At 45.5% G+C, this 14,456-nt stretch overlaps 1 protein-coding gene across 21 annotated transcripts in view; it reads right to left on the reverse strand.

Annotated features, from left to right (window-relative positions):
* MROH8 (maestro heat like repeat family member 8) overlaps positions 1 to 14,456 on the reverse strand; it is a 77,820-nt gene that overhangs the window by 41,375 nt on the left and 21,989 nt on the right. For 17 of the 21 annotated variants that reach the window (XR_010154215.1, XR_010154216.1, XR_010154213.1 and 14 more), the window contains 2 exons: positions 11,940 to 12,044; positions 2,925 to 3,060 (listed from right to left, as the gene is read on the reverse strand). Coding sequence is in view for 10 of the 21 variants with exons in the window: in XM_063802932.1 (XP_063659002.1) it covers positions 2,925 to 3,060; positions 11,940 to 12,044 (241 nt within the window). In the remaining 11 variants the exon portion in view is untranslated. The remainder of the gene's footprint in view (positions 1 to 2,924; positions 3,061 to 11,939; positions 12,045 to 14,456) is intronic. The other 4 variants (XR_010154211.1, XM_063802931.1, XM_024352180.3 and 1 more) reach the window with 1 other exon arrangement.

Here is a 14,456-nt window from a genome sequence, read left to right on the forward strand (position 1 = left end):
CTTGTAGTGTCTTGTTTTTCTCATGTTTTATTGTGACCTAATATTTGCTGGAAATTCGTAGATGGAAAATTTATCTTTGAGCCCTTGGCTGAGGATACTTTCTCTCCAACTAGAAAATAAGTTCCCTGGGGGAAGGTATCTTGTTTGTCTTGTTTACTGATGCATCACTAGAACAATAAATGCTTCATAACTATTTGCTGAATCAATAATCAACATATTTCTTTGGCTGTATACCTGGTAGAGATTGCTCATACTGTGCCCAATGACAGGACAGTTGCTTTGGGAAGCATGGAGCTTCCTCATCCATGTGAAGCGCAGACTGAGGCAGAGGAACTACGGTTGTGTGTAGCTTAACAACAGGGATATGTTTTGAGAAATGCACTGTTAGGCTATTGCGTCACTGCATGAACATCACATAGAGTGTACTTTTTTTTTTTTTAAGACAGAGTCTGTCACTCTGTCACCCAGGCTGGAGTGCAGTGGCGTGATCTCAGCTCACTGCAACCTCCACCTCCCACGTTTAAGCGATTCTCCTGCCTCAGCCTCCTGGGTAGCTGGGACTATAGGCACGCGCCATCACGCCAGGCTAATTTTTGTATTTTTAGTAGAGATGGGGTTTTGCCCTGTTGGCCAGGCTGGTCTTGAATTCCTGACCTCAGGTGATGGACCCTCTTCGGCCTCCCAAAGTGCTGGGATTACAGGCATGAACCACTGTTCCTGGCCTAATTTTTTTTTTTTTTTTTTACATTCTAAAGTGTTTTTGTTAAAAACTAAGACAAAAAACACACACTAGCCTAGGCCTACACAAGATCAGGATAATCAATACCACTGTCTTCCATCTCCACATCCTGCCCCACTGGAAGGTATTCAGGGCAATAACACGCATGGAACTGTCATCTCCTATGATAACAATGCCTTCTTCAGGAATATCTCCTGAAGGGCCTGCCTGGGGATGTTTCACAGCTAACTGTTTTTTTAATAAGTAGAAGGAGTCATGCTAAACTAATGATAAAATGTATAGTAAATAAATGAACCAGTAACATAGTTATTTATTATCATTACCAAGGATATATACTGTACCTAATTGTAGGTGCTATACTTTTATATGACTGGCAGTGCAGTAGATTTGTTTACACCAGTATCACCACAAACATGAATAATGCATTGTACTGTAATGTTATGATGGCTACAATGTCACTAGGTGATAGAAAACTTTCAGCTCAGCTGGGTACGGTGGTGGACACCTGTAGTCCCTGCACTTTAGGAGGCTGAGGTAGGAGGACTGCTTGAGTTCAGGAGTTGGAGACCAGCCTGGGCAACATAGTGAGACTTCGTTTCTTTTTATTCTTTTTTCTTTCTTTTTTTTTTTTCTTTTTGAGATGGAGTCTTGCTCTGTCACCAGGCTGGAGTACCGTGGTGTGATCTTGGCTCACTGCAACCTCCGCCTCCCAGGTTCAAGCGATTCTCCTGCCTCAGCACCCCAAGTAGCTGGGACTACAGGCATGCCACCACGCTCAGCTAATTTTTGTATTTTTAGTAGAGACGGGGTTTCACCAGGTTGGCCAGGATGGTCTCAATCTCCTGACATCGTGATCCACCCGCCTCGGCCTCCCAAAGTGCTGGGATTACAGGTGTGAGCCACTGTGCCAAGTCAAGACTTCCTTAAAAAAAAAAAAAAAAATAAGGCTGGGCGTGGTGGTTCACGCCTGTAATCCTACCACTTTGGGATGCTGAGGTGGGCAGATCACTTGAGATCAGGAATTCGGGACCATCCTGGCCAACATTAAGTAACATTTAGTAGGGATGGTGAAACCCCATCTCTACTAAAAATACAAAAATTGGCTGGGTGCGGTGGCGGCTGCCTGTAATCCCAGCTACTCAGGAGGCTGAGGCACGAGAACTGCTTGAACCTGGGAGGTGGAGGTTGCAGTGAACCGAGATCACACCACTGCACTCCAGCCTGGGTGACAGAGCGAGACTCCATCTCAAAATAAAATAAAATAAAATAAAAAGAAAAATTTCAGCTCCATTCTAATCTTACGTGACCCATACATGATCAGTTGTTGACTGAAATGTCATTATATGGTGCAAGACTGTACTTGGTAGGGATGGAGTAGACTGAGATTCAAACACTGGGGGAATGCTGGGTTAGATATCCTCTAAAGTCCCTTCTAACCATGGAAGTCAGTGATTCATTCCTTGACCACACTGGCCCTCTCTCTATTTTTCAAACTCCTCAAGCTCATGCCTACCCAGGTTCCTTTCCTTAGCCATTCCTTCTGCCTAATATACTCTTCTTACCTCTTCAGGTGGCAAACTGCTCTTTATTCTCTGGATTACCTTTCCTGAACCCAGCAACTAGATTTGATTCTTATTCATGGCCCCTGTAATTTCCCTTCATAAGGACATTAATTTTCCTGCAGCCTCAACCTCCTGGGCTCAAGCGATTCTCCCACCTTCGTCTCCTGAGTAGTTGAGATTATAGGCATACTCCACCATGCCAGCTAATTTTTAAAATTTTCTGTAGAGAAGGGGTTTTCCCAGGCTGGCCTTGAACTCCTGGGCCCACGCAGTCCTCCCGGCTTGGCCTGGCAAAATGCTATGAACATAGGAGTAAGCCACTGCGCCCAGCCTCACTCCTACTTCTGACCAAACTAATCACTCTAGTTTGTCCACAGGGCCACATGTTTAGCCACTCCCTGGCTATGCAGATGGATGGCAATGATGGGTCTGATCTAGTGTTAGGATTCTAATTATTAAGTCAGTGTTGCTTCATCTCTGCCTATGGACCGTGTATCTTTCTCTTTAGGAACTACTGTAAAAGGCCTTTCCAGAACATGGGGACTGAATGCGTAAGGAGGGCAGGTACTTATGTTGTGCTGGAGAATTCACTCAGGACCTCGCAGCCTTCAGCAGTGCCTTACACTTCAGCCTCAGGGTGATATGCAGCAGGGAGTGAATGCCCTCTGCAGCCTCCTCAGCCACCTTTTCCTGTGGGTCCCCACAGAGCAGTGCCATCAGAGCCACTAGGTGTCCAAGTCTTTGGAATCGCAGTGGAAGCTTGAGAAAGAAAAAGAAAAATGTCATTAGAATACACGTGCATTTAGTGCCTTCGATTTGAGTTGTTGAGAAGTAATCCCAATTCTACTCTCAACTCAAGAAGTGTAAGGGTCACAATCAGCCTGTGGATCTCTGTAGGGTTCATATTTAACACAGGTAGACACAGTATAGCCAGTAGATGGTGTTATTAAGAAATAGGGAAATGCTAACCTAAGGAAACAATCTGAAAAACGAAAAAGCTTTGTGCATAAAGATGTTAATTCCAGCACTGTTTTTATTTTTATTTTTTAATTTTAATTTTTGGGAGTACATAGTAGGTCTATATATTTGTGGGGTATACAGATGTTTTGATACAGGCATGCAATGCATAGTAATCACATCATGTAAAATGGAGTATCCACCCCCTCAAGCATTTATCCTTTGTGTTATAAACAGTCCAATTATATTCTTTTAGTTATTTTAATAATTTTTTTTTTTTGAAACAGAGTTTTGCCCTTTTCACTCAGGCTGGAGTGCAATGGCACAATCTCAGCTCACTGCAACCTCTGCCTCCCCGGTTCAAGTGATTCTCCTGCCTCAGCCTCCCGAGTAGCTGGAATTACAGGTGTGAGCCACCGCACCCAGCTGATTTTTGTATTTTTAGTAGAGATGGGGTTTCGCTGTGTTGGCCAGGCTGGTCTCAAACTCCTGACCTCAAGTGATCCACCCACCTCAGCTTCCCAAATTACAGGCCTGAGCCACTGCAGCTGGCCAATAAACGTACATTTAATATTACTAAATAAAAATGTATTAAAATTTTAATATTATTTAAAAATTACTAATGCACAATAGTCACCCTGTTGTGCTATAAAATATTAGGTCTTATTCATTCTAACAATGTTTTTGGTACCTATTAACCATGCCCACCTCTCCCCAATCCTGCCACGACCCTTCCCAGCCTCTGATAACTATCCTTCCACTCTTTATCTCCATGAGTTAAACTGTTTTGATTTTCAGGTCCCACAATATGTGAAAACATGTGATGTTTATCTTTCTATGCCTGGCACATTTCACTTAGCATAATGACCTCCAGTTCCATCCATGTTGTTGCAAATGACAGGATCTCATTCCTTTTATGGCTGAATAGTACTTCATTGTGTATAAGAACCACATTTTCTTTATCCATTCATCTGTTGATGGACACTTAGGCTGCTTCCAAACTTTGGCTATGGTGAAGAGTGTCGCAACAAACAAGGGAGTGCAGATATCGCTTCCATATACTGATTTCCTTTCTTTGGGGTATAGACCCAGCGGTGGTCTAAGGACCGCGCTTTGGAAATAATTGCATGACAGTAGTAAAAGGAATTATCCTACAGCCAGTCTATGAACACAACCATTAAAAATCAAGTATCTAAGGAATTTATAATGTGCTATTCTGCTAAGTAAAAAAGCTGAATGTGGCCAGGTGCAGTGGCTCATGCCAGTAATCCCAGCACTTTGGGAGGCTGAGGTGGGCAGATCACCTGAGGTCAGGGATTCGAGACCAGCCTGCCTGGCCAACATGGCAAAACCCCATCTCTACTAAAAGTATGAAAATCAGCCAGGTGTGGTGGCGGGCACCTGTAATCCCAGCTACTCAGGAGGTTGAGGAAGGAGAATCGCTTGAACCTGGGAGGTGCAGGTTGTAGTAAGCCGAGATCGTGCCACTGCACTCCAGCCTGGGTGACGAGAGTGAGACTCCATCTCAAAATAAATAAATAAATACATAAATACATACATACATAAAATAAAAAATAAAAATAAGCTGAACACAAAGTTGAGATATAGCACTTAATTCTATTTATAAAATTCATTTTTTAATATCCTGCTTGATTATGGAAAAAAATCCATGTAATGTAGCTGGAAAAATCATACCAGAAAAAGAAATATAACTTTAAATAAATACTGGAGAAAACTGGATAAATTAAAAAATTGGCTGGGCGTGGTGGTTCATGCCTATAACCCCAGCACTTTGGGAGGCCAAGGCGGACATATCATTTGAGGTCAGGAGTTCAAGACCAGCCTGGCCAACATGGTGAAACCCCGTCTCTACTAAAAACACAAAAAAATTAGCTGGGCGTGGTGGCACATGCCTGTAATCCCAGCTACTCGGGAGGCTGAGGCAGGAGAATTGCTTGAACCTGGTAGGCGGAGGTTGCAGTCAGCCGAGATTGCACCACTGTACTCCAGCCGGGGCAACAGAATGAGACTCCATTTCAAAATAAATAAATAAATAAAAATTAAAAAAATTAAAAATAATAAAAATAAAACATTAAGGTAGAAAAGATAAATGAAGTTAAGAATTTGGTTGGTGCTCTCCCTCTCCGTCATCTCCGTCTCCTGCTTTCCACGGTCTCCCCCTCTCCCTCGTCTCCGTCTCCCACTTTCCACGGTCTCCCTCTGTTGCCAAGGCTGGACTGTACTGCCGCGATCTCGGCTCACTGCAACCTTCCTGCCTGATTCTCCTGCCTCAGCCTGCTGAGTGCCTGGGATTGCAGGCACGCGCCGCCACGCCTGACTGGTTTTTGTGTTTTTTGGTGGAGACAGGGTTTCGCCATGTTGGCCGGGCTGGTCTTCAGCTCCTGACCTTGAGTGATCTGCCCGCCTCGGCCTCCTGAGGTGCCGGGATTGCAGACGGAGTCTCACTCACTCAGTGCTCAATGTTGCCCAGGCTGGAGTGCAGTGGCGTGATCTCGGCTCGCTACAACCCCCACCTCCCAGCCACCTGCCTTGGCCTCCCGAAGTGCTGAGATTGCAGCCTCTGCCCGGCTGCCACCCTGTCTAGGAAGTGAGAAGCGTCTCTGCCTGGCTGCCCGTCGTCTGGGATGTGAGGAGCCCCTCTGCCCAGCCGCCCAGTCTGGGAAGTGAGAGTGCCTCTTCCTGGCCGTCATCCCGTCTAGGAAGTGAGGAGCGTCTCTGCCTGGCCGCCCATCGTCTGGGATGTGGGGAGAGCCTCTGCCCGGCCGCCACCCTGTCTGAGAGGTGAGGAGCGCCTCTGCCCGGCCGCAACCCCGTCTGGGAACTGAGGAGCGCCTCTGCCCGGCTGCCCCATCCAAGAAGTGAGGAGCCCCTCTGCCCAGATGCCCCGTCCGAGAGGTGGGGGCGCCCCCGCCCAGCAGCCGCCCCGTCCGGGAGGTGGGGGGCGCCCCCGCCTGGCAGGCGCCCCCGCCTGGCAGCCGCCCCGTCTGGGGGGTGGGGGGCCCCTCTGCCCAGCTGCCACATCTGGGAAGTGAGAAGTCCCTCTGCCCAGCCGCCACCCCGTCTGGGAGGTGTACTCAACAGCTCATTGAGAACGGCCACGAGTACGATGGCAGTTTTCTTGAATAGAAAAGGGGGAAATGTGGGGAAAAGAAAAAGAGATCAGATTGTTACTGTGTCTGTGTAGAAAGAAGTAGACATAGGAGACTCCATTTTGTTCTGTACTAAGAAAAATTCTTCTGCCTTGGGATGCTGTTAATCTATAACCTCACCCCCAACCCCGTGCTCTCTGAAACATGTGCTGTGTCAACTCAGGGTTAAATGGATTAAGGGCGGTGCAAGATGTGCTTTGTTAAACAGATGCTTGAAGGCAGCATGCAAAAGAAAAAAAAAAAAGAATTTGGTTGGCATGCAGAATGCATAATCATCATTTGCTTGAGGCAGGCCACAGAGCAAGGCTCTGAACTCTCTCATGGCTAATGTAGAGGTGCACACAATGATCCATATAACATGATTCACGCTGTCCTTAAGATAAGAAAAGAAGCAACTAGCCACGTGGAGGAAGCATAGCTTTTCCTAGGGTTGAGATGGAAAGAAATTTCTTCCATGGCTCTACAGAAATAAGACACAGAAATATTGTGAACAGCATTTACAACCTATTTACAGTAAACACGTAGCAACATGCAAAGCTATGTAACATCTTTAATTCACTGATATAACCTTCATTCATTCAATCAACCAATAAATACAGTGTCTGTTATGTGCCAGGAACTATGACTGGCACTGGGGATATAAGCAGTCAACAAAAGAGAATATACCTGCTTGTGGAGGTGATGATCTAGTTGGGGAAACACAAAGTAAACAAAATAAATATGTAAAATGTATTATGTATCAAATGATGATAAATGTCATGATTAACAAAAATTCAGGGGAAAAGGATAAGAATTATTATTTTAGGATGGTCAGGGAAGGCCTCGCTAATATTGAAATGAGAGATTGATACCTGGGAGAAGAGTATTCTGGGCAGAGAGAATGGCAAGCGCCAAGGACTGAGAAGGTATGTTTGGTGTTTCTGAGGAACCATAAGTAGGTTAGGTTGGCTGCAGCGATGTTAACGATAGGGAAAGAAATAGGAAGTAGATGAAGAATGGGCCAGAAGGTGTCGCAACCTGTAGAACACTGTGAGGACTTTGGCCGTCGGAGGGTCTTGAGCAGAGAAGGGACATGGGTTGACTCACATTTACTCAATCAATATTGAATTGAGCATCAACCACATGGCCGATTGTGTGCTAGGCAGGCACTGAGGCTACTGTGCTGAACAAGACAAGTATAATTGCAAGGCACAGTGGCTCATGTCTGTAATCCCAGCATTCTGGGAGGCAGAGGTGGGAGGATTGTTTGAGCCCAAGAGTTTGGACCACCTTGGGCAATATAGTGAGACCCCCATCTGTATAAAAAACAAAAAAAATTAACCAGGCATGGTGGCACATGCCTGTAGTCCCAGCTACTCAGGAGGCTAAGGCAGGAGCATTGCTTAAGGCCAGGAGGTTGAGGCTGCAGTGAGCTGTGATTGTGCTACTGTACTCCAACTTGGGTGACAGAGCAAGACCCTGTCTCACATAAAAAAAAAAAAAAAGACAAGCATAATCACTGGTAGAATTTACATTCTATTAGTGGGAAACAGATAACACAGCAGTAAAGAAAGAATCAAGCCAGATAACCTCTGATTCTAGACAGCCCTAGGAAGGAGAGAGTGATGAGACAGAGAGCAAGCGTAGGTCTGTCTGTGGTGAGCAGAGGCCCTTTTGAGGTCGAGACATCTGAACACAGTGCTAAAGAACCAGGAGGGGCTGGCTCTGTGCAGACCTAGGGAAGGTCATTCCAAGCAGAGAAGGCAGCAAGTGCAAAGGCCATGAGGCAAGATGAGCCTTATGTGGGAAGAAGGAAGGTAAAGGTGGCTGCTGTGTGATAAGTCAGGGGACTTAGGTGTAGAGAGGTAGACAGACCTACATCAGACATGACCCCGTATTCTAAGATCAGTTTGGAAATCACTGGATCAAAGAAGTGACATGGGGTAAAAAAAGAAAATGAAGAAAAATAAAGAAAACACAGGGGAGAAAACAAAGAAACAAAACAAAAGCAAGAATGACATGGGTCTGAAGAGGATGACTCTGGCTATATGTAGAGAACAAATTGGAAGTGGAAGCCCCCACCCCAACACACTCATGCACAAAAAAGAACTTGGAAGGTGCCAGGCGCAGTGGCTCTGCCTGTAATCCCAGAACTTTGGGAGGCCGAGGCAGGCAGATCACTTGAGGCCAGGGATTCGAGACCAGCCTGGCCAACATGGTGAAACTCCGTCTCTACTAAAACTACAAAAATTAGCCAGGCGTGGTGGCCTGCACCTGTCACTGAATGACAAACAGTTAATAAGTTTTTTTTTTTTTTTGAGATGGAGTCTCGCTCTGTCGCCCAGGCTGGAGTGCAGTTGCGTGATCTCTGCTCACTGAAAGCTCTGCCTCCCGGGTTCACGCCATTCTCCTGCCTCAGCATCCCGAGTAGCTGGGACTACAGGCGCCTGTCACCACGCCCGGCTAATTTTTTGTGTTTTTATTAGAGATGGGGTTTCACCGTGTTAGCCAGGATGGTCTCCATCTCCTGACCTCGTGATCCACCCACCTCGGCCTCCCAAAGTGCTGGGATTACAGGCGTGATCCACCGCGCCCGGCCCTAAGTTTTATAATCATAATATTAAGAACCCCCAAACTTTATCAAGACAAAAAAGGCCACTGAAGAATTATGCTCCTAGTTTGATTACTAAATGCTTCTTCAACATTTCCTTTTTTATTCTTTATTCTTTAGATTTCTTTGAGAATATGAAAAAAGTTAGAGACCCAGATAAAATATATCTGTCAAAACTCATTGAACTGTATACTTAAATTGGATAAATTCATTGTATACAAATTATACCTCAATAAAATTGATTTAAAAAAAAACTATGGACCTTCCTCAGAAAAATCCAGAAGAGGACGGGCGTGGTGGCTCACGTCTGTAATCCCAGCACTTTGGAAAGCTAAGGAAGGAGGACCACTTGAGCCTGGGAATTTGAGACCAGCCAGGGCAACATGGTGAAACCCCATCTCTAGCAAAATAAATAAATAAATAAATAAAAATTAGCCAGGCGTGGTGGTGTGTGCCTGTAGTCCCAGCTACTAGGGAGGCTGAGGCAGGAAGATTGCTTGGGCCTGGGAGGTTAAGGCTGCAGTGAGCTATGATCATGCCACTGCACTCCAGCCTGGGTGACAGAATGAGATCCTGGCTCAAAAAAAAAAAAAAAAAAAAAAGGAAAATCCAGAAGACTGCACCACACCACATACTGCACACTCTGCATACAACTTGTGGACATTCACAGATCCCAGTGGCACCCAGGTTAACCACTCTCATATTTTGCAACTCTCTCTTTTTTTTTTTTTTTTTTTTTGAGATGGAGTCTTGCTCTGTAGCCCAGGCTGGAGTGCAGTGGTGTGATTTTGGCTCGGCTCCCTGCAGCCTCCGTCTCCCAGCTTCAAGTGATTCTCCTGCCTCAGCCTCCTGGATAGCTGGGATTACAGGTGCCCGCCACCACGCCTGGCTAATTTTTGTATTTTTAATAGAGACGGGGTTTCACCATGTTGGCCAGGCTGGTCTCGAACTCCTGAGCTCAAGTGATCCACCTGCCTCGGCCTCCTAAAGTGCTGGGATCACAGGTGTGAGCCACCGCTCCCGACCCCATATTTGCAACTCTCTGTAGGAAAAAAATACGCTAAGGAAGATCTCCAGGACCTGGAGAGAGTTTAACGTACAGGAGGGAATCATCTGAAACTCTCTTCTTTAATCTGTCGCCAAAATTAGAGGTCGAGGGCTGTGGAAGGAACAACAATGCGTTGTTGGTATAGAATAATAGGGTAGTCAGTGATGGCCAGAAGTTACTTGCTTTTATTCACTAAAGAGAAAAAAGGAAGTAGCATAGTTGGAGGGGCTGCACTTACTTTAATAAGTTTGGATATCGTTTCAATGTGAGAAATAAAGGACTGACTGGAATGCAGTCCTTTTAAGCATGACTGTTAGAACATCTGTATCAGGAACAAAAAAATTATTTTCCCTCTTGTGCTTTGGGCAGGAAAAGAAAAGTAAAAAAGAAAGAAAAGAAAAGAAAAACAAATTATCTGAGGAAAATTTTGGTAGAAGGACCTAGCATTCCCACCCTACCAATCTCTCTTCCAATTCCCAGGCCTTATTGGAGAAATGATGGATGGGGACAGGAGACGCTCCAATGGCTAGAAAACCTGCTCAGGGAAGGGCAAAGAGATTATCAGGTGGAAAAAGGAGTAGACCCAGGAAGGAGGAACTAAGTTTTGAGGAATTCTTGTTAGGAGTTATGGAGAGGATTCTCAACCAAGAAGTGAGTGAGTGAGTCAAAAATAAAGGAGTTTTTTTGTTTTTTTTTAGATGGAGTTTTGCTCTTTGTTGCCCAGGCTGGAGTGCAGTGGCATGATCTTGGCTCACTGCAACCTCCGCCTCCCAGGTTCAAGCAATTCAAGGAGAAGATTTTTTTAAAAGAGATAAGGCTGGGTGCAGTGGCTCATGCCTGTAATTCCAGTGCTTTGGGAGGCTGAGGCAGGAGGATTACTTGAAGCCAGGAGTTCAAGACCAGCCTGGGCAACAAAGTGAGACCCGTCTCTACAAAAAAAAATTTTTTTTTTGAGACGGAGTCTTATTTTTTGAGACGGAGGCTGGAATGCAGCGGCGCGATCTCGGCTCACTGCAAGTTCCGCCTCCCGGGTTCACACCATTCTCCTGCCTCAGCCTCCCGAGTAGCTGGGACTACAGACGCCTGCCACCATGCCCGGCTAATTGTTTTTGTATTTTTAGTAGAGACGGGGTTTCACCACGTTAGCCAGGATGATCTCAATCTCCTGACCTCGTGATCCGCCTGCCTTGGCCTCCCAAAGTGCTGGGATTATAGGCGTGAGCCACTGTCTGGCCTACAGAAAATTTAAAAAATTAGCCAGGCGTGGTGGCGTGTGACTGTAGTCCCAGCTACTTGGAAGGCTGAGGCAGGAAGATTGCCTGAGGCCAGGAGTTCAAGGCTGCAGTGAGCTATGATGGCCCCACTGCACTCCAGCCTGAGTGATGGATCAAGACCCTGCCTTGAATAATGATCATAATAATAATGAGATGCCATAGGGGAGATGATTCAGAACTGAGAAGTGAGAGAGAGAAAGAGAAATGTGAGGATCTGAAGAGGTGCCACGGTACCACTCTCTTTGAGTTGCTGGGAGATATTGAAGTTGATTTATTTAAATTTGCCTGCTGTACTCAAATATAATACTATACAGAGACTAGGCCACCATGGGCCTCAGGTATTTTCAGGTTATAGTTACTATATCATTATGTTCCAGCTGTTGTGTTAAGCAATGGAGACGCAAAGATTAATCAACACAGCAACTGGCCCCAAGCTGCTCAGGAGAAGAGCAGATAAGAAGACAATGCTAAGTGCTATGATAGTACATGAGCACGAAGGGGACACAGAACCAGCCTGGGGAGTTATAAAGAGGAGGGGAAATTGGCAGTGAGGGAATGGCTTTGGATCTTTCCTCCTCTGCAACTGAAGGGCCGCTCACCTTCAAGTTGAGATGTTTGGATAGGCACTTCAGAATTTGAGCCATGCTGGCCGTGGCCCGTTCCCGCTCATGGTCTTTGACTGACTGTAACCAGGGGTCCAAGTGCTGTGAGAAATAAAGGGAGGCTAAATGGTTTATCAGGAAGATTTGGGATACCATCCTTATTGTGTTTAGAAAGAAATGTGGAGTGACAAGTTCCATGTTGCTACCAGATCTCAAAATACTTTGCTAAATGCTATTATAGCTCAGGTTGGAAATAAAAGTGGTAGAATGACAAGCAAGGCACAAAGACATGGGTGGTGGGTGGTTTGGTTGTTATATAGGAGCTTAGGAGCTTCTTTTCTTTTTTTTTTGAGATGGAGTCTTGTTCTGTTGCCCAGGCTGGAGTGCAATGGTGTGATCTTGGCTCACTGCAACCTCTGCCTCCTGAATTCAAGTGATTCTCTTGCCTCAGCCTCTCGAGTAGCTGGGACTACAGGCACTTGCCACCACGCCCAGCTAATTTCTGTATTTTTGTAGAGACGGGGTTTCACCATGTTGGCCAGGCTGATCTCGAACTCCTGACCTCAGGTGATCTGCCCGCCTTGGCCTCCCAAAGTGCTGGGATTACAGGCGTGAGTCACTGTGCCTGGCCAGACCTTATTTTCTAGACTTATTTTCTCTTCAGCCCAATTCTTCAATTAATTATTCTGTACTTCTGAATGTTTTTAGCCCTTTCAAATCTGCTTTGGAAAGAAATAAAGTTAACAACATGCTACTAATTTTAAAGTTTAACTCTGAGGACAGCCAGGTGTGGCTGCTCATGCTTGTAATCCCAGCACTGCGGGAGGGATTATACAGACTGCTTGAGCCCAGGAGTTGGAGACCAGCCTGGGCAACATGGTGAAACCCCATCTTTACAAAAAAATACAAAAATTAGCTGGGCATGGTGGCGTGTGCCTGTAGTCTCAGCTGCTCGGGAGGCTGAGGTGGGACGACTGCTTGAGCCCAGGAGGTGGAAACTGCAGTGAGCTGAAATCGCGCCACTGTACTCCAGCCTAAGTGACAGAGCGAGATCCGGTCTCAAAAAACAGAAAAAAAGAAAGGCTTGAATTAAGCTGCCAAGGCAGGAAAGTACAAAGTACAACTGCATAAAGAGGAGAAACCCAATCTGGCTGGTATGCTAATGTACAAATAGAAGAGGAATGAGAAGTAGTATTAAGGTCAGTTAGGATGAGAATAAATGCCCATCAGACCATTTAAGAAAATAAGCTAGAAAATGAGCCCCTGTAGCAGCCAAACCACTCGACTGCCTAGGTTTTTGTGCCTTGCTTGTCAGTTAGGACAACAATAAATGCATCATTTGGGTGCAAATGATTAATAATAGCTTAAAGCCTTATCCCTTTCTGGGATATTTGCATCTTAAAAAAAGGGTAAGAAAAATAAAAATAAAATAACAACAATAAAAAAAGGGTAGGAGAGCAAGATACCCGAATGCAGTGAATGAATTCCAATGAATCAATCTCTAGTGATGGAACAGCATATACAGGAACAGGTGCAGGTCAGAGCAGTTGGTCATTATAACCTTTGGGTACCATCTGGTAGGAAGCTGCTTATTTACTAACTCTTTTTTTGTTTTGTTTTGTTTTTGAGAAGACGTCTCGCTCTATCGCCTAGGCTGGAGTACAGTGGTGCAATCTTGGCTCACTGCAACCTCTGCCCCCTGGGTTCAAGCAATTGTCCTGCCTCAGCCTCCCGAGTAGCTGGGACTACAGGCATGTGCCACCATGCCTGGCTAATTTTGCATTTTTAGTAGGGACAGGCTGGTCTTGAACTCCTGACCTCAAATGATTGATTCGCCTGCCTTGGCCTCCCAAAGTGCTGGGATTACAGGCATGAGCCACCGTGCCTGGCCTTACTAACTCTTGAGGCTGACCCTTCCCTCATCACTGAATAAAACCCTTCTATACTAGTGAGGAATAATTTTTTTTTTTTTTTTTGAAACAGAGTCTTTCTCTGTCACACAGGCTGGAGTGCAGTGGTGCGATCTCTGCTCACTGCAACCTCCTCCTCCTGGGTTCAAGTGATTCTCAAGCCTCAGCTTCCTGAGTAGCTGGGATTACAGGTGTGCACCACCATACCTGGCTAATTTTTGCATTTATTTATTTATTTTTTAGTAGAGTCAGGGTTTCGCCATGTTGGTGAGGCTGGTCTCGAACTCCTGGCCTCAAATAATCCACCTGCCTTGGCCTGTGCTGGGATTACAGGCATGAAACACTGCGCCCTGCCCCCAGGAATAATTTAAGGAATAATTAAGCAACTATTTAAACAATTTATTGTGACAGGGTGCAGTAGCGCATGCCTATAATCCCAGCACTTTGGGAGGCTGAGGCGGGAGGATAACTTGAGGCCAAGAATTCAAGGCTGCAGGGAGCTATAATGGTGCCACTTCACTCCAGCCTAGGCCACAGATTAAGACCCTGTCTCTGAAAATAAATAAACAAATAATTTATTGAAGGCCACTTATTTAATATTCAC

The sequence above is a fragment of the Pan troglodytes genome, chromosome 21, assembly GCF_028858775.2.
Source record: "Pan troglodytes isolate AG18354 chromosome 21, NHGRI_mPanTro3-v2.0_pri, whole genome shotgun sequence".
NCBI classification, from domain to species: Eukaryota; Metazoa; Chordata; class Mammalia; order Primates; family Hominidae; genus Pan; species Pan troglodytes.